The sequence below is a fragment of the Lepisosteus platostomus genome, chromosome 11 (genome assembly GCF_059453375.1).
Source record: "Lepisosteus platostomus isolate fLepPlt1 chromosome 11, fLepPlt1.hap1, whole genome shotgun sequence".
In the NCBI taxonomy this organism is placed as follows: domain Eukaryota; kingdom Metazoa; phylum Chordata; class Actinopteri; order Semionotiformes; family Lepisosteidae; genus Lepisosteus; species Lepisosteus platostomus.
Window position 1 is genome coordinate 44,200,518 of NC_142621.1, and position 20,070 is coordinate 44,220,587.

Here is a 20,070-nt window from a genome sequence, read left to right on the forward strand (position 1 = left end):
GTAGCCCCACTCTACTGTTCCCTCCCCTGCTTCACACTCCCACACTGAACTGGCCACCTGCCAGGAGGCTGTCAGCCAATCGTGTGGCTGCTATTACCCCAAACCCTTTAACACAAATAAAAGGACTCTGGAAGATCACAAGCCCCACAGATGACATCACTCGTTGTTCATTTTTTCACATGTATTCAGGTAATTGTACACTGGATTAACAGTCGCTCTGTAATCTTATGTCACATACAGAATGATGCCCAGAGGTGCTGTAATTCGGGGATTAAAAGGAAAACTACAGAGCACCTGCAAGGTGGAAAAGTGAGGTGAAAATGCTTTGTAAAAACTTAGCTTTTTGACACAACCCTAATCCTGAATTGGTTGGGAAGGGAAAAGGGCATCTTGGTTAATCTCCTAACTCCAGTGATCATCGTTTGCACCTGCTTAAAATGTACACAGCTGAAATTTAGGTTGGTTAAAAAGGACAGGCTTATTGTATTCCTCCACCAGCTGACACTATGTGTCAAGTTATCTAGACCGACTGCTCTGAAGAGCCACATAAGCCAATAAATTAGCTCAGGTTGCAAAAGGGCGTCAGTCCAGTTGAGCTGTTTGACGTGGCCGTGGTCTATCAGTACAGCATTCCACTGCACAGATGTAAGAGTCTGCCACACATCTGGGGTGCACCAGACAGAGCTCCCATCTTGGGGAAGGTGTCCTGCTGTAAGGAAGGAGTAATCTCCACACAGATATAGATTTTTAAACAACGTGCATAATTCTGAAAGATAGGTTCTGAAAGATGGGCAGTTAGAAGAACATAAGGGAAAAAATTAGCATCCCTTTAACCAATGCAAAATAAACTGGAAACTTTTATTTACTGCTGCTCTTCAAGTGACAGGAATCATCACATCATAACGCCGATGTAAATACAATTCTTGGTTTTGGTGGGTGTATGTAATTTGAATTCAAGTCCTTATGTGGCAAATGGACTTATTTACTAATATAGCAGCTGTGCTGTTCTGGCAAGACAAAACTGGAAACACTTCATGATATACAACATATACCCCTTCCCCACAGTTGTTTTGCAGCACACCAAAAAATTCTTGCTTTTAACAACAGCTCATTGCCAGATCACATTATATGCCAGCTTGGAGCAGAAAAGTTATGGAAATCACTGTTTTGAGTAATTTAGCATGATTTGTGTTCCCTTTATAGTACTTGGAGCAGACCTGCTCTGTAAAGCATTTTGAGGTTTAGGAAGAACAAAAAGAGGATTTAAGGATTGTTTTTAGGCTTTAAATACACATTACATAAATCCCTTAACACAGTCTTTCTGTCTTTTTGGCTGGGAAGCGTGAAAACAGTACAACACATGAAGAATATTCTGCCTTACAAGGACATCAGCAAGAAGAGTCTATAAAATTAGAATTTGCATTTACAGTTTAATTAAAGCTATTTTCACTTAAACATTACTACAAGATCAAAACACACTGAATTTATCCTCTTCAATTATTAAATATGAAAAACAATTAAAAGGATTCCAGGAAAAAACAATGTTTCGCTTTAAGATTAATTGTGCTTTGCTAACAGTTTCCTAGTTTAGTTTTTCCATTAGGAATCGTATGAAAGCATGCTCTCACTGTATACTGGCAATGACTCAAAAAAATTAAAAATGCTCAATGCTCAATTTAAATTTGATCCCAGGCTGTTTTTAAAAATTAACCTGCTCTACATTGATCAGGTTTTCATTCACAGCATTTTCAATTCACTCACTGCTGATCTCAGATGACAAGAGAGAAGCTAAGTGATTTTACACTAGCCTGTGATAATTGGTGAACAGAACAGAAGAAACTTTTGTGCATGCACAAGGTGCACAAATAGTGTAAGAGAGACAAGAATGAGTGTGGTCATTTATATCACAAATTATTAAGAGTTATCACATGGTTATGCCACATCAGGTAGAAAAGATCAAATACAGTATAAATAAAAAAGCCATATAAAACACATACTACCATGATGTTCATAGATTGACTGTTACACATGTAACAAATATCAAAGTTTGTGATTAGATATATAGAGATGCGTACATTTCTCTATCAAATTTATATGGTACACTTAGGGGATGTTAAAAAAAGAGTCGACAAGGACATTACTGTTCCTTTGATTTTATTAAGTGCTTTACTGGCAGGGCTGTGATTAAAACCTCAAACCCAACAATACACTGTACACCTGCAAAGCCGGAGAATGAAAAGGTACAGATTCACTTCAGAAACACCCTGCAATTCCAAATTCATGTCAGCTTCATGAAGGACATTCTAACATGGCCACCTTCCTTCAGAAGTATGCGCTGTACGGATACTTTTCTCAATTACAGAAACTTTTTGGAGCTAGGGAAAATAAAGGAAGATGGAACCTGTTCAACTGTTTCATATTTGTGTAAGTACTGTTCTCAGCAGGGTGATTAGTGAGCTCTGACAAATGTATAACCCCTTTAATTTAAATGTTTGCTGCTGAACCATTTTAAAAATTTGCCTAGGAGTTAAAAACCTGTGAATTGATTTATTCTATGGGGGAAGGGGTGTTAAAAACTCAGTTTAAACAAATTCAGCACCCCACTTAACCTTTTCAACTCACTCCTATCTTTGATCACCAAGTGAGATGAGAAGAACAAAATTTAAATTGTAATTTATGGATCATATAGACCAGAAAGCCATGTGAAGAAAACCTACTACAGCACTAAAGTGAACTGAAATAAAACTACAAGAATGTAGGCAAGCCAGTTAATCTAATCAATTTCCAAGCCACAAAAATGTTTTTTTACCAAGTAAAAGAATAATGCATTTCTGATTAACACTGAAGTAGTGTATTCAGTGATAATAAAAAGCTAATCCTGTTAATTAAGTGATTTACTAAGTGGTCCATGCTAATCCAGCATCAAACACACGTAGAACTATTTTTGTGATCATGCCTATACGAACTTCATTGTTTGCTTGTTTTTTCTGTATTTTAAATCAATGTTTATGTTTATGACAAAGTCAAAATCTTATGACTACAGGCCAAAACTGAAAAGAAAAAGTACCTTGACCGAGTTGTGACAATCATCATAAACTGCTCATCCTAACTGTATAAATGAACTAAATTTTTTGGCAGAATTACCAACAAGGATGAACTAATTCTGAACTCTGAAATACATGCCTGCATGCTCTGTGTTGATGTATTTTTGCCTGTCATGTGAGCTTAAGGGATTGTATTCAAATACAGGTTTTCAAAGCACCTTCAAGCTAATCATTCAAGAGACTGCCCCTTAATGACATTTCACCATTGACCTTTCGGAGAAGGAACTCCACTACAAATCTTTGAACTTGCACACAGTTCAATCCCATTGTGAAGATAAATAGAAAAACAATCAACCATGAAAATGTTAATCTTCCATTCCAAACTGCAGCTAACTGAACAAATCATCCAGTTTTGTCAGTATTAGACATTTAAAGAAAACCTGTCATTTTTATATATAGGCAGGACTAGGTGAGCGACTACAAATTTCACTCACTCCTGAATCATTGCTTAAGAGTCTGACCAGCAACAGATGGGAGCAAGGAGACAGTTTTGTTTAACCCTTAAGACAAAACTCAAGTATGACCTCTTCAATATGTTAAGAGAGTGTATGTGCAGTTCACAAAAAACAGCGACAGACACATTTCACAAGACACAAAAGGAGATAGAAGCTGGCAAAAAGAAAAAAAAATACTTCATTCCAAAACTAACAACCAAACCAAAAATTCCTTTTACATGAGAGTTTCAATCTCAAATCAGCAACTGAGATGCAATGACATCAGGAATGAAAATAACATTTGTCCAAATCCAACGTATAAACAAAAAATCCTCTAAATTTCTCTAGTGGCTGTAAGCATGAAAAGCACATGGAGAAAATTTTATAACCTGGTGAATATCATTCATTTCTTCATAGGCCAAATGTTAACAATGAAAGCTTATCCACTCCCTGGTGGTAAAAAATTAGTTTTTGCTCCCTGTTAGCAATGTAATTGTGAAAAACAATAGTACTGAGCCTTAAAAAAGAAAATTCCAACCTTGGATTACAAATGCAAGGATTTATATTTTACAGTGAAATAGATGTTGAATCATCATGCCAGCAACAACACACCAAGGTTATCAAGGATTGCAAAGACCACATCTGCAGCAGGTGTGGATTCTCTACTAAAACGAAGAAACAGCCTGTGTCATTTACTGGGTTCTGAGCAAAGCAATCAAATGCAAAACTACCCTCCAGTTCCCAGCAAATAAGACGATCTATGTTATAGTCAAGGCATCTGTGAGTTATGGGACAGCCCATCTCTAAAGGGAGGGTTGGCTAACACAATTTAAAACAAAACAGTTGCTCAAAATTCTGTCTGGGACCTGAACACCCTGGCTCGAATGCTCTGAGGAGACAGAACAAAACAAAGGTTTCAATTCCATAAATAACTATAATAAAAAAATCTTGAAAAATGCTTTGTTTGCAATTAAATAACAGCATCATTCCTTATAAGTGTATTTACACAATTTTCAAAACTGTCTTTGCAGACACAAATAGGGGAAGTAGGGCAGGGAGAGTCTGTCTGATTTCCTGCAACACTGGAGCAATCAGTTTGGGTCTGAGGGACAAGCTCGATCAAAGTACTTTGTCAAAATTTCAAAAGAAGGATTTCTTAGCCAAACGCTTCCCAAAGTAGACCACGCAGGTCACAACTGATTAGCGGGAGAGCCCCTACAATCTTAGAAGATGGACAGATTTAGGAGAGTTCTGTTTTGAGGCCTTGCGCTGCCTGGCAATGAAACTGCACAGAGACATCAATGTTGAAGAAGAGAAGTGACACCAGCTGCACCTTTTGCCAAGGCAGCCTGTGAGATTAGGGGTGCAGAGGAGGTGGCTGTTGGGGTGGGTATCTGGTAGGGTGGGGCGAGTTCATAGGGCGAGAGCCTTCCAGCAGGGAGACACAGACTCTTGCAGCTGGCTACAGCACAATCATGCCACAGTTGGTCTTCATCCCGATTCCCCACCCCCCGGCTTGCAGGGCAGGCATTATTAACTGCGGGGCAGGCTGCACATCTCGCAGTGCTCAGTGCCAGGCTGGTTCATGAAGGTGCAGTGGCGGCAGGACCACATCGACGAGGAGGAGGCCGGGACAGAGGGCCCCCCAATGGCCCCGTAATCATGGAGCCCTGTAGGCTGCCCACCAACCGTACCTGCAGCAGGAGACAGGGAGACGTCAGTCAAGACCGAGTTGCCAAGGCTGGTGATATTATAATGAGCAACAAGTACAAGCTTGCACCTCCTTAATCTGCTACCAGAAAATACTCAGTATAAGAAGAGATAAGAGAGGGGAGCTGCATCAGTGTGCACGCTGCAAATGAATAAGTACAGGCTAATTCCACACTTAAACACAGAAAAAAGAAAAACCATGCTTCGGCTGAGGAAATCTTCAGGTGCGCGGGGTATCGAGGGAGTGAGCAGGAATATGAGGGATATGAATATCACATTCTCGCACCCTTTCTTATTCTCCTACACACAGCTGAGATGTTTTTACTTACATATGGAATTAACCTGTACTTGCTCTTTTGTAGCTTTTACACTGACAGCTCTCCCATTTCTAACCTCTTCCTCTATTAACATCAGTTATTATTAGTATTAAAAGTATTAGTAGTCTCACTAAGCTTCTGGTACCTAACCTTATAATTAGCAGGCATGGGATTATTTCACATTTAAATGTTTACTATTGCATACTGCAGTAGTAATAACTTGTTACACACATATATAGGTTATTAGCAACCAATAAACTGAAAAGAGTTTTTCAACAAATATTGACCACTGCACAACACATGAAGATCTAAAAATAACCTTCATAAAGAACTCAATTCATTAATTAACTCTGCAATAAGTTTTGTATCTTATCATGCGACACCTAAGAGATCTGCTTTTATTCAAGACCTAAGTAAAAGGAAGAACCGTAATGTGGCTCCACAGCTTTTGGAAAGAATGTTTTAATAATAACCCTTACGTAGACAAGCGGTTCTCAAGACGCTAACTAAACGTTTTAACACACGTTCACACTTTTTGGAAGGTATGACCCTGTGCTGAGGTGTTGAAAGTTTTCAAATAGTGTCCAACATTACCTCTGCACTGGAATCTAATCTTTCGGACATTCGAGTCAATCCATATTCCATTCACAGAATGTCATTTTCCACTTCGCCGACACTACAATTCTCCCTAAGCTCTTGATCAGCAGCACCAGCACACATGTACTCACTGCACAGCTGCTCAATTGTTGCCCACTGCTCGGATTTCTTCCAGGTCTGTGCCAGCTCTTCATTGGAGGTCTTCACCGCATCCAGCAGGAGCCCAATACTGTCCTGTCCGCACACAGTCCACAAAACAAAAGCCGTGTTGACAGAGGAAGGCAGCGAAAATTAATAACTTCCCTCGCTTCACTATTAAGCTCATCTTCCGGATTAATGGGAAACGCACTGGAAAGCAGAGATCGGAATGATTTAGTGCTCACAAGACGGAGGAAGCCAGCCACAATGGAGATTTAATCTTTATATTTAAATCTATGGTGTCAGTGATGGAAAGCTGAGAAGGGAGTATTCCACCACAGGGATACATGAGGGAGGATGAATGAGGTCATTAGAGAATGGTATGCTTTCAGTACATGCTACAATAGAACGGGATTTTTCAAAACTTTGCTCTGCTGGTACAATCAGTGGAATCCCATACTGACAGCTGTCTTTCCCTCACAATAGCAGAGAGCCACCTCTTAGAGCCCTGCTCCCCAGGCTGACAGAGGACTCCAGTTGTGCCTGCACATGCTCTATTCAGCCAGCACTTTGCTTTCAGAAAGCCTGAGAGACATTCAGACCAGTTGCCTGAACTCAAAATCTGCCAGTGAGTCCTAATCAGTTCCAGAGGCTGGGATATTGCCAAATCCTAAAAGTCATTCCTGTTAAATCCCAAAGACACTCAATAGGAAAATATTACAGAATATATTTATGCTTGCCAACTGGGAGGAAATTATTCTCAGACCATGTTTACACACTGCAGCATAACTTCATCACAGTCTCTTTCATGTTTTGTTATGTAAGGTCTGAAGCTGGTTTCTTCTTAACAAAAAACAACAGACTCCCAGCTCTAAAAGGACCAGAAAACATTTTTTACAATGATGCCTGCGAGAGCAATAAATAAGGAGGGCTATTAGTACAGAAATAAAATGTTGCCTTCTAAAGAAAATCAAGCTAAAACATCGAACACAATATTTCTTAATGTAACTTAAAAAGGATATAAAAGTACTGAGCGGAAATCCATTGCATAGTAAAAAATGTTGCATGGTAGACGTCACCTGAGATACGTACTTCACTTACTGTGGATTAGCAAGGTCTACAGAGCTGCTCAAGGCACACTAATGTATTAGTGTGAGTGAACATTTTAAATGTCTAATGTTCATTTTAACTCCCAGTTAACTCCCAATTGAGAAGACTCACCCTGAGAGGCATGACCTCGTTGGTGACCAGGAAGAGCAGGAGATGGAAATCAGAAACAATATTGAGGAACACGCTGGAGGAGCACTGGGACAGATATGTGGCTAAACTGTGGTAATCCTGAACACAGGCCAGAGGGAAGGAAACACATAGTCAGGGAAATGCAGAGACAGAAAAATTCCACACTTATTCACACCAAAGGAGAGAAGTCATTTTCACAGTGCAGCATGAGTGGCCTGGAATAACAACAGTATCAGGAGGTGATGCATCAGGCAAGTTAGCTAAATTTTTTTAAAACAAATGTTGAGCCTATGATCTATAGTCTACAATCTTATTTGAAGTCACACCGCTCAATATACATATGAAATAATACACTGAAATTTATGCCTTCAGTTTTATATTTACATCATGCACGATCCTTCATAAACTACTTGCATGCCCATTCCTTCCACTATCATTAAAACATTCTTGCCCAATGCTGTTTATAAAAAAAACAGTAGTGCTGCACACTGCAGTGTCATGCATGTATACCTAGCTTCATAGAAAGGTAGTTTTCATATAGTAGCATGTATATACCTGTGTTTCCCCCAGAACATCCCGGTTCTCAATGGGGAAGCGGTGTGTAGATGTGAATGTGTAAACTGGATCTTTAGGGAATGTGGTGGTGATCTAAGAGAAAAAGCAGAAAAAAAGAAAAAGAAAAGGCAGTCTAGTGAAACGTACAAAAACTATTTTGATCAAAAGGACAGCAGTTTGAAACAGAGACATACCCAGTATCTAAATTATATGTTTATATTTGAACCACCATAACATTTTGGTACCCCTAAAACTAAATTATACTATCACTCATTGATTTACGGCAGTTCCTAAAAAGTCACACACTTCTACAATTAACATTTTAACACAGCAAGCAAGATACAATGGCTCCATGTCATTAAGCCTGACTTAACGACATGTTCATTACAACAGGAATTCCACTTGGTTTCCCCAATTTTCCCCAAAGTCTGTTAAGATATTATTATTTTACTTCAGAAATACAAAACTATAATCAAGGGATCAGGGACAACACTCAGATTCCAGTTACCCCAAGCATACATTAAACACATACATTCTTACTGTTAAAACAGGGCTGCAGCCAATTCATGAATACACACTGACTGCCTAAGACACCAGTGATGGCTCTGCCTTGATTTGTAACGTGGCACCTCCACTCGGTTCATTTTCTAAGAAGTCTCCATAAATAATATCCCTCATTTTTACCCTTGTTGATTTATACTTAGCAGTCAGAATTCCAAGGCTGCCAAATTCCATAGGGATTTTTCTAAGTAAAACTCGAAAACTTCAATATCTGCAAAGAATCTCCATGAGAGTTTGAATTAATCTTCCACCCATACCAAAAAACACTGTTGTAATAACTTGAGACTTTTTTCCAGAAGCCAGCTCAATATAATAAAGGCACATTATTCCCCTTGTTTTCTCTCCTATGTTGCTTCCCCCTCTCCCATCTGAATAAACTTTAGCAAAAGAAAGTATTAATGAGATACATATGCAAAGTTCAGAATTGAGCTCTTCTTCAGTTGCCGTATTCCGTAAAGTGTAAATATTTCACAAAGAAGCATTATCGCTCCTTTAAAAAAAGGAATTTCCTAAATGTGGATTTTGTTTTGAAACATTCCATCTCCTTCAATCTTTCTTAATACGGACATAGCAAAACTGAAAGGCAAATTAAAAATGTCATCTTAGAAAATGTAGTATATGCCATGGTGGATTACCATGTCCAGTTTTTGGTGCAAAAGGTGATTTTTAGAAGGTACATCATTAAGAAACTCATTCCAGATCAGTACAATAACTATATTATACTGCCTAACGGATACTTACATCTATGATCAGGTACTCCACAGGCAGTGGCCGTGCCAAGTACGTGATGTCATTGCCAAACTTATCTTTGTCCTGTTAAAAAGGATGAAGACAGAACTGCTCAGTTAACTCAAACACATTAAATTAAAATCTCACTGCAAGAAGAGAAACACAGATTATATAAAAATAGCTTGCGAAGGAACATGTTATAATAGCCAATTTAACATAATTTTAAGATTTGGCACCATCAGGTATAACATTATAGCTTTAATGGTATTTTTATAAATTACTGAAAAATGCAAATAAACACAATCAGACCAGCTATCATTATATTTTCAATAAAATCAGCTTATCTTTCCCCTTCAAACTAACATATCAGTCATATAAACACCGTTTTGAAAAAAACCTCTTTAATTTCAGCATGGATCAGAAGACCACAAAGGTTAATTACAGCAGCACTATTACATATTGAAATCAAGGGTTGGCAAGACTCCAGTTCACCGGAATTGGCTTCACAGTGGCTCTGTTAACTCAGTTCCAGGCTGGTTTAACATTCAGTACTTTTATAAGTACTAGAAGACAAATCATTAGATTTTCCAAATCCTGCAACTTGCAGAAAGCAGACAGTTTAATAACTAAACCTGAATTTCATGATATGTTCTAATAAAAATGTCACATTTTATATAAGTTCAAAACAAGTGCCTCTTAAAACCTTCATTGGTTTTGTTTCATCTGGATCTGGTGTCAGACTCACTCATTGGTGAGATACGATTTGCCCAGAGCTACAGTGAGGCGTGTTGTGCAGAGCCCTGATTCCCAGCCTGTACCTTGTAGAAGACGTCCGGTACGTACTGCTCGGTGCTGGACTCCTTGGCGTAGCCGAGCTCTGGGGCATCACGACATGGCAGGAGACACTCATCTCGCACCAGCGCCATGCACTGATTGGACACCTGGTACCCTTCAAAGTGCACCTGGTTATCGGGGCCACCTGCAGGAAGACCAGGATACACATTCACAATCCGCAGTTTCAGAGAAGCAGCTGCTGGCATCGGTGAGGAAGTGAAAGTCAGCGACGGGGGGAAAAAAAAACTCAAAGAATACCTGCTAAACTAAAACAGACTTTCTGCACACTGTTTGGATGGTCTAACACAAATAAGGGTGTGTTGTGCTAAGCTAAAGCTAAGCTTTAAAGACTAGGCTTTATTTTATCCTACTAAATCATCATTCTAGCAAACATGCTGGAAAATGGTTCTATCTTTCCTAGACTATGACACAATGATTCGAAATTTGATTCTCTTTTGACTAACTAAACCTAAATAACTGGCTCTCTCATCATACCCGTCGCCACTACGGTAACGAATTTGGAGCCAAAATCTCCATCAGGTGAGAGACGGCAGGGGTTGGGGTGTTTGTTCTGGAAGTCCCCAGCGGTGATACACTCCTCTGCGCTCAGGAAGTAAGAGTCCTATGATACAGGAGAAGCACATTCATTGTGCACATATTAACTTCCTTCCTTCAAAACTGATTAACCTTCATTGTACTTTTGAAAATTAATTCCACAAATGACGAGGATCAGATATTCATCAACATATATAACCAACAGACAAAACAATTGCAAGGCATTCCTTGTACGATACATATACTTTGAGTACAGCTTCAGTAACATCTGTTTTCTAATGAAATATACATTTAACAGTTTTCCTTTTACTCTTTCTATTAATTTGCAACACCTGAATTAGATAGATTGTATGAGCCTCACTTTGTGTCTGGTGTAGCGTACAGTCCCTATCCTGGTGTCTTCAGATAGCAGGTCTGTAAATATCCACCCCACCTAAAACAGAGCCGACAAAGAAAAAAATTAAACTTTGAGGAACTGTGAGGTTCACACGCTCCATTATTTTATTATAACAAGAATTTCAGGCATCTGTTTTCTATTCAACACACTGGGATTAAATTTTCTTCTACACAGCCACCCTAAAGTTTGAACAAATAGTAACAGAAACCTGTTATTTAACCTCTTGCAGAAGAATTCCTCTTAATGTTAGCAGCACATGCATATGATTAAGTAAACTTCAGAACAAGGCACTTTCAACACCTGAAACTAAAAATGTACACCACAAGGTCACACTCTTGTGGTCAAATGATGAATCCAATAAGTGGATCCTGACATCAATAATGCTTTAACAGCATAAGGAAGCCATTAAGCACCTTAAAGCAATATCCACAAATCTGGAGCCTGGTGTAAAAGAATTCTTCAAATGCCCTGCTGTGATTAGTTCCAAATGGGATTCCAACATTTCAGACTCTCAGCTGTAGTACAAAATGCCAGGTGCTACGAGTATGGAAAGAACTGCGTAAAACGTACAAAAAATTCCTCGGGCTTTTGTCAAAAGGCATATTACATCCAATGAAAGACATGCACACATATGTACCTTGCAAAGGCCCAATTTGGCTGCAATTTCCTCCACAGCTCCAGCTTTGGGATCTTCCAGCAACTCCAGGCTGTTCTGAGTGCCAACCTGAAAAAAAAACTCCCATTTATGAAGCATCAATTTCTGACATCGTCTCATTTTACTTTAAATCCGCATTCCAAACTTTCATTACAGTTTATGTCATTGTCTTTTATCTATGTTTACAGATCTGTAAGACCTATTATACCATGTGCAACATAATACATTTGACAGCAGCTTGAGCAGGTTAAGTGAAAGGTAGCTGTAGAAACTTTTTTAACGTTGCATTTTCTGCTAGCCTAAATGAAGACACTGCCCTCTTGTGGAAGTCACACAAAACTACAATACGTTCTACTCCACTCTCTGTGGGTTCCTAGCGGCTCACCTGAGGAGGCTCATAGATCGCTGCCACTTCAGCTCGGATAGCCAGAGGGATGTCTTTGTGCTCGGTGTAGCGCCCGTACAGGAACCCAATTCGCTGGTTGCCAGTCTTCCTCCAGAAATCCAGGAAGCGATCTGCGATTGTGTGATTCTCAAACATGATGTTATCCACATGTCTGTATTTCTGATGGAGGAAAACAGAGCATTTCCATTACTGAAGACTGCACCGAAACACAACTGCTCCTGTGCAGAAGCCCGTTTTTTCAGCCAATGCTGTGATAAGAGCTTCTGTTTAAGGTCATCAAAGTTAAAAAACTATGATGGAATGATGGAATCATGCATGCATTGCCTTTAAATCTGCTTTTGTCAAAAAACAAAGTTCATTTAATATAGTACATTTTAAAGGCTACTGTTACAGTTCTTGGTTGGAGAGTTATTTTTTTTTCTAATTGCTTTCTCCTCTTTCTCCAGGTGCTGCGAATAAATTAATGAAGTAGATGAGGCGGGAGCATATAAAAAGCGGAAGACAAGACTACAAACAGGGGGCCCTAAGAGATCGGCTAAACTTTTTGTCTAAATCCAAGATTAGATCTGACTGAGCATGAAAGTGTCAAAGTACAGAAACATATCCCTGTGAAGGCAAAGTCATCAGAGTAAATAAGTAAAGTACCTGTCTGTTAAGTGTGATGGCACTGGGTTGGCATTTGGTACAGATGCCCTCTGGCCAGGGCGGGTGTCCTTCACAGCCCGATTTAATCTTACAACTGATGTTCTCCAAGGCCACAAACTTCCCTCTGAGAAGGGAGAGACTACTTGTTACTTGTTATACCATTGAAGAGCTTACCTTGATCTCTCACCTTATCACAATTAAGTCATCAGGCACAGTACCTAGCTATTAAACTGCATGATGGGAATAATGCCCATACATATGCAATTCTGTATAAACTAACATCTGTTTGCCTGTCTTCTTTATACAGCAAATTGACAAAATATACGTGCAAAGTGCCTGGCATTTGCCATGTGACCCAACACCTGCCGAAGAGCCCAGTAACAGAGCACCAGGAATTCCATGAGAGAATGAACTAAACTAAACTTCATGCAAATCCCTTCAAAGCTCCCAGGTGAGATGCTGTCCCTGTCTATAAAAAAAGCAGAGCTTGTACCGTACCCTGTACAGAGAAGAGACATGAACTAGTCAGAAGCCCAACAACCAGGACCACAAGAAGACAGAGAAAAGCAAGAGGGCAGCTGAGTGCAAGACCCGTCTGGGAAAAATCATTAAGAATGAGTCAGTGATGGATCTCCAGTTCAGACGAACTGCCTTAGATGGACAAAAACATCAACCATCTGATGGTCAAGATACTGAATGCTAATTCAGACTCAATGAGTGAACTCCGAACTTGTACTCAGACAGGGACTCAATCTGTTGCACATCTCCTTTCCGTCATCATGATTACACAAAGTGGCGCTGGGATTTACTTCTAAGCCCATTTGCCAAGCTCTCCTCAGATGTCTTGTTCTAAAACACAGCTGCTCTAGACTGTATTTTGGACTAGTAAACACTTGAGTGATGATACAGAACTGCTTCAAAAAGAGAAGGAAGTTGCAAAAGTCACCCACTTGTCAGCACCTCCTGTCAGCTTGCGAATGTAGGCATGGAATGACATGTGCTTGACAGGGGGGTCCAGGTGGTTAAGGTAATCCTCATCGAAGGGCTGTCGGAAAAAATAAAAAAACACCCAGAAAATGCAGCGTTACCATCTGAAGATTGGCACATCAATCAAAAGCATAGATTTAAGACCTCAATAAAATTTAGAAAAGTCAGAGTCTTACCTCCAAGGGCACGCAATGCACACACTTCCCCATTGGACCATGTCGACACCTGAGACAAATTACATGAAAGAACAATCTGAACCAGATCAGAGGGTCTACTATATGGTACCATGGATTTAGAAAAGGTAGAAAAGTCTTGTTTGACCTAGTTCTTTGAACAAGCAGTTCTGATACAGATAGTGTGATATGCTACATTTATATCTGGCATATAGAATAATTCGGAAAGCTTTGGATAAAGCTCTTCAAAAAAGGTTAATTCTGTAGTTACAGCTGGATGCTGACATTCATTCGTTCAAAATTCTCAAGGCACTGACAAGGTCAGCCAAATGGCACTCCACAGAATCAGCAGTCAAACACAAATCAAGACACAGAAGGAAACTACAGAGAAGTAAATTTAAAAATGAGAATAGGAGCTGCACTTCTGAACCAAGGGTTGAGGGAGTCTGGAACAAGTTAACAAGCCATCATGTACAAATTCAAACCCTGACTGAGGTCTTTCAAGAAGAGGCTGGACGTGATCCTCGGGTCACTTAGCTACCAGGAATCCAACAAGCCAGATAAGCCCGGTGGCCTCACCTCATTTAAAACTTTTCTTATGTTCTGAAAGAAAGCTGAATCAGTGCTTACAGCTGCGGGTCTTGGTTCCGATAAATCTTGCCCTCTTGCTTGGCCAGGTACTGATCGATGTCATCTTCTGTGACTTGAGGCGAAGTCTGAGGCCGTGACAACACTGACAATGAAGATGATGACGAGTGAGGAGCGGCTACGTCCATGACTTCGCCAGAAGGTCCAGGGGAAGCCGAAGGGAACAGAAACAGCATGTCCCCATGCCTGCGAAGCAACAAACCATCACATTAACAATGCAGGGCCACTAGCATACAGACTTCTACACAAGTCTGGTCGAGCACCATTGCTTAGGGAATCCCAGTAACAGTCATCTACATACATGAACTTGAACCCATGGTTATAGAGCTGAGCTTGTGCTTTCTACAAGCACATTTGCTGGTCAATGTACTCAGGAGATCCCTTGACCTCTTTTATTTTTAGTGAAGGAATAAATTCAACTGAAATGCTCACCAAAATATAAGATAATCACATAAATTAAGCACATACATCCTGTCCTTTTTTGCCTCTTGAATGCCCAAGGACCAGCCCATTCTGAAGTCTGCAGGTTAGGATGGGACACTAAGGGTTCACAACCACTCAGTTGTCATTTAGAGGGTTTCCATGCCTTTGGTTGGCTTGTACCTCTGACACATACACTCTGACAGTTTTCCCTCCCTCTTCCACTCTACTAAAACACTAAAGAAAGTACCTGTCAGTCAATAATTTATTAATTAAAATATCTCAACAGGCTGTGTTCCCCAAGATTCCATGGGTGTGATCAGTGAAATACACCTGAAACCTTATTGGCTCTTTGTTAAAATACAATTGTGTCTCTTACTCCTTTGCCTGACACCGTACTCACTTGATCTTGAGGAGACTGAGGGATTTGCTCTGGGAGACAATCTCTCCAGTCTTGTTTCTGTTCAGGTAAATGGAGAAACCATTGGTGCTGAACCCAAATTCCTTTGCAACCTGTATAGATGGAGAACAGCCATAATGGAAATGAGGTGAAATCAGTCACCAGTATGGATTCAACTGAAATGTAGTTATCTTTTAGATCAATTACATTTTAATCTTTAAATGAAAGAACAAGATGTTTAATACTGAATGGAGAATCAAATGACTGTGTTCAACAGCACGATAGTAGGGTGCTTAAGTCAGCTGCTATATGATTCCAGGGTCCCGAGTCTGATTCTGAGTGAGATTCAGTTTGAGCCATCTGTGCAGGGTTTGCATGTTCTCAAATTTCCTGCCTCCTCCCGCAGACCCATTAGCTAAGTCTGATTGGATATTCTAAACTGTCCCTTCCTGTTTGCCACAATGATGTCCAGGCATTGTGTGCATGTTAACAGCAGTCATGTGCACTTAAGCCCCTCCTGCGGTTTTTGGATAATCTCCAGGTAGCCGCAACCCTCACCAGGGCAGGCAGCTTTCTGATAATGGATGGGTGATCAAGTTCCACTGTTAGCACATGGAAAGGGTAAGCTCTGTTTGTGACAGCTCTTACCTTGTATTCAGAATTGACAAATGTGGAACTGCACAATGTTATACAGTATAAAATGATTTCTTGCTAAACAAAGGAGTTTTGAAAGTTATAAAGGAGTGAAAAGGACTACTGACTGTTCAGGCAAGCACCTGGAACAGCATGTCTTGCAGACAAGTTTGTGGCAGTGTGCCACTGTTGGAAAGCTGCACTGCATCTCACGCTCACAGAAACACAGTGAATTCATCCCTCTCTAACCATTTCAACTTGACTTCTGTTTTTCTTGCAGCTGAAGAGAAGGAGCATATCTCACTTGATGCCATTACATCAGGGCTTATCAACCTTCAAGAGATTTAATGTATTGTATTCCTACAGAACACATGAATGTGCAATCAGTATAAGTATGCAGTAGCACGTACAGCAGTTGAGCTTTCTTTGGTGTGAGACAGAATAAAGAAATATCAAATATTCTGCACGAGGAACATAAATGAACCTCTTACAAAGGCATCTGTTTTTTTATACTACTTGACAGTTTAAACACATGAAACACACCACATATGGTAAACACGCAGTCCAAGCAGAATGCCTCAGAAGAGTTTTGATTATGGCATCAACAAATCCACTAAGCAGGTTGTTACTATATCAACAACTAAAAGAACATGCACTTAAATCTCTTAACCTCTTCTGAAAAAATGGAATGCATCATTTTAAGGTATCTAGTGTGTAAGGTCTTCAGAACATTTCAAATATCCCAATCAGCGTATTCAAAGATAAAAAAAAATGATTACCACTACCTGAGTATGTGAGGTTAAAGTGGAAACTTAGAAAGAATCAAGTTCATACAGATTAATAAGGAGCACCTATAACCATGTTACAGTGGTGTGCAATGGTAAGCCACTAAAACACTCAAAGACCTAAAAACATTACGACCCAGTGTAAGAGAACTGTTATTGATCTACACTGCTATATATGTTGACAGCATATCTATTTTTAATACAGATACAAAGGGTATTTTTGCCTGGCTTACTAAAGACATCAACCACCAGTCTGTTAAATAAAAACAAATCAAATGCTTCAAGAAATGTTTGAAAATGTCCACCCTAACAAAGGAGATGCCCTTGGCAACAACTACCATTGAGAAGCACTGATCTACAATGCATTATACTCAGTTAGCACATGGAAATCCTAAAACAGCATGAGATGCATTCCCATTACTAAAACTGACAAGCTGATCCTCCACTATGCTTATATTTGGAGCTGAAGGATCCTTTTGGTGAAATAAAATATTCAGCAAAAAATAAAAGGGGTTGTTTTTGCCTTCCCTCTTAGTTTTTCTATCTTTGTGGACTACCAAAAACACACCTATGTAGACTGAATTACAGCTCTGTTAAAGGGTATACCAGATTAAATCCAATATAACAGCCTCACATAATGATATTGTGAAATCATACAGTTTTCTAATACAGAGGTTAGGTATTTACGAATTTCCTAATATAGGCCACATTACAGGTTAGAAGCAGACGTAATTTTAAAAGATCAGATAAGAAAGCTGCAGACCAATATTCCCCCTTCTGCAGGGCTTATAAATAAATTAACATTCAGTGCAGTGAATTCCAGAGCCTTCAGGGTCTGTGATTATTTCTTTAGCTCCTTGAAGTTGTGATGAAAAATAAAGAGCTGCATCCGAGTGAATTTCAACCTACTGTAAAGATGTTGGAATCATACTTTGTCGTCATTCATTTCTGTGGGTTGAAGGTGTAAGGATTATTGTTTGTTCTCCTGTGTGAGTACAGAGCATTAGGATCACTAAAAATGAATTTCGATTTCCATTCACAGAATATTATAGAATTCCAACCAAATGACCACAAATTCCCTGCAATGTATCTTTAGAGTTAAGGTATAACTGAAAAGGAAACAAAAGAAAAGGCCATTATCTAAGCAAGGCACTTTTTAGCTGGAAAGACTGGGAACATGCAATACAAATTTTGTACCTTCTTTAAAAACGATGCAGCCGTTTCTCGTTTTGTGGCAAAGATTTTTTTCATCCCCTCTGGAGACTGCACACGGACGATCTGTAAAAATGGGAAAGATGAAAGGGAAGAGATCATGGAGAGGTGTTTCTCACAGAAAAGAAACCCATCCTTCTGTATATGTACAGCAGACAAAATAGGCTTCACAACCTGATTTCATACAACAAATGTGTGACCACAGGAGTTCTACTGTTATTTGCCTTAATTTCAAAAAGAGAGTAAAAGTCTTCAGAGTTATGCTCAATTTCCAAATTAAGATCAGAGAAATTTAATGTAAATGCAATCTCAACTTTCAGATGCATTTTTAAAAAAAGCAAATAAAAAAATCTTTAACTATATACAGAGAGAACTGACTCTATAACAATCCACTGGTTCATCATTTTCAACTATAAGACTATTTTCTGACTACTTTAAAAAGGTTAGACATTTTCAAATTCTTTTCAGACTTGCATATATATATATAAAGTAGCAATCATATGGAAACATCAGAGGAAAGCCTAATCTGAACCAAAAATGTGGTATATTCTCAATCTCGAGCAAGACCATACAAGTCTTCAAATATATATCCAGTTGAAATGAACTTGACTCACAGTCCATTTCAAGTTAAATGTGAGGTGTTATTTACCGCCAAACAACATTTCTTAATCAGTAATCTACATAAGGCTAAGAACCATCCTTAAAGATTTGGGAAGAAAATATCTCAGAACTGCAATTATTTTATTTTACACCTTAATTAAAAACAAGCCGATGCAACAGTTTCTTGTAAGAAAACGAAAAAAAAAAACAAAAGCTTCCCAGAAATGTCTGAAAAAGAATAAACGAAATATAGATACTTCAATTACTAAGTACGGGAATAAACCTGAAACCACAGGCGGATTCATTCACGCATCCATTATGTCAGCAGCAGCAGAGAACAACGTGACTGTGCAAAATAGGGAGGAAAGAACGTCGTTCAACGAATTCGTTCAGTAAACAAGTTGGTTATCAGTATGAAACTGACACAAGTTGGCTTCATTCAAGTTTCTGTCAACGGAGCGCGTCATCGGTTTTGAAAGCGAGTTCGTACTAATTAATTCATACTAATCTGACATTTTTAAATCTGAAAAAATACAGAAAAGGTTTAAACTAGGTCTCGATCTTGCTCTCTGGAGTGATATAACGGCCGATCAATATTATCAACAAAGACAGAAGTTCATTATTAAGATTTAAACACCTGGTATCCTCCTATTCAAGAGTCGGACATTTGCTCAATTTTTTACCCTTGTGACAGTGAGGGCGGGGGGAGGGGGGTAACCAGAACATAATACATTATATTTGATTTTTATCAAGAAGTGGATGTTTAAAAAACTAATTGTGATTAATACCAATGAAAAATGCTATCGTATAAACAGATTCGTAAGTAAACATTTTGATTTGACAGAGAAATAGTTTTGAAAATGCGAGATCTTATTAAGGCTGAAGAATATAATTCGAAGTATTTGAAACACGTTCGCTCACCGTACCTCGGCCTATTTCTGTAGCGGTACTTTTTAACAAAAAATAGTACCGTACTAATTGTTGTCAAGCCTGAATTACGTATCAAGACTCTAGAGGCCCAAAGCTTTTTCTGCTAATTCTGCTGCCTCATCACTCCGGACAGTCTCCGTCCCACAAAACTACCCCTTGTGAGACTGCAATCTCTACGCCCCCATACTTACTATACTTTCTGCCATGTTGTCCGAGTCTGTTGTTCTCCTCGGTGTGCTTCTCTGCAAAAAGTAATTATTAATCGTATTATCCGTCTTTTGTTTTTATGATTGTCGGAGTCACCAAAACTCCATCCCGTATCTCGGGCACCGGGTGTTACACGCTAACAGATCCGATCGCCACAATTCCAGTGGCACTGACTACAACAGGGACAGTAAACGCACAG

General features: G+C 39.3%; 1 protein-coding gene across 1 annotated transcript; it reads right to left on the bottom strand.

Moving 5' to 3' along the window:
* Positions 1-2,137: 2,137 nt before the first annotated feature.
* Positions 2,138-20,013, bottom strand: nploc4 (NPL4 homolog, ubiquitin recognition factor). The gene is made up of 17 exons (XM_088599916.1): positions 19,856-20,013; positions 18,120-18,200; positions 15,508-15,617; positions 14,667-14,870; positions 14,040-14,088; positions 13,827-13,921; positions 12,877-13,000; positions 12,211-12,390; positions 11,808-11,894; positions 11,135-11,206; positions 10,714-10,840; positions 10,203-10,363; positions 9,397-9,468; positions 8,095-8,187; positions 7,522-7,638; positions 6,294-6,396; positions 2,138-5,232 (listed from the first exon to the last, which is right to left on the bottom strand). The coding sequence occupies exons 1-17, from the start codon at positions 19,868-19,870 to the stop codon at positions 5,072-5,074; spliced, it is 1,851 nt and encodes a 616-aa protein (XP_088456042.1). The 5' UTR covers positions 19,871-20,013; the 3' UTR covers positions 2,138-5,071.
* Between the last annotated feature and the right edge of the window lie 57 nt (positions 20,014-20,070).

Excerpts from the sequence above, each read along its gene's own strand:
- nploc4 (XM_088599916.1), bottom strand. Across the intron at positions 13,922-14,039 it reads TGCATTGCGTGCCCTTGGAG|CCCTTCGATGAGGATTACCT; the intron begins GTAAGACTCTGA and ends TTTTTCCGACAG. Across the intron at positions 11,207-11,807 it reads CCAAATTGGGCCTTTGCAAG|GTGGGGTGGATATTTACAGA; the intron begins GTACATATGTGT and ends GCTCTGTTTTAG.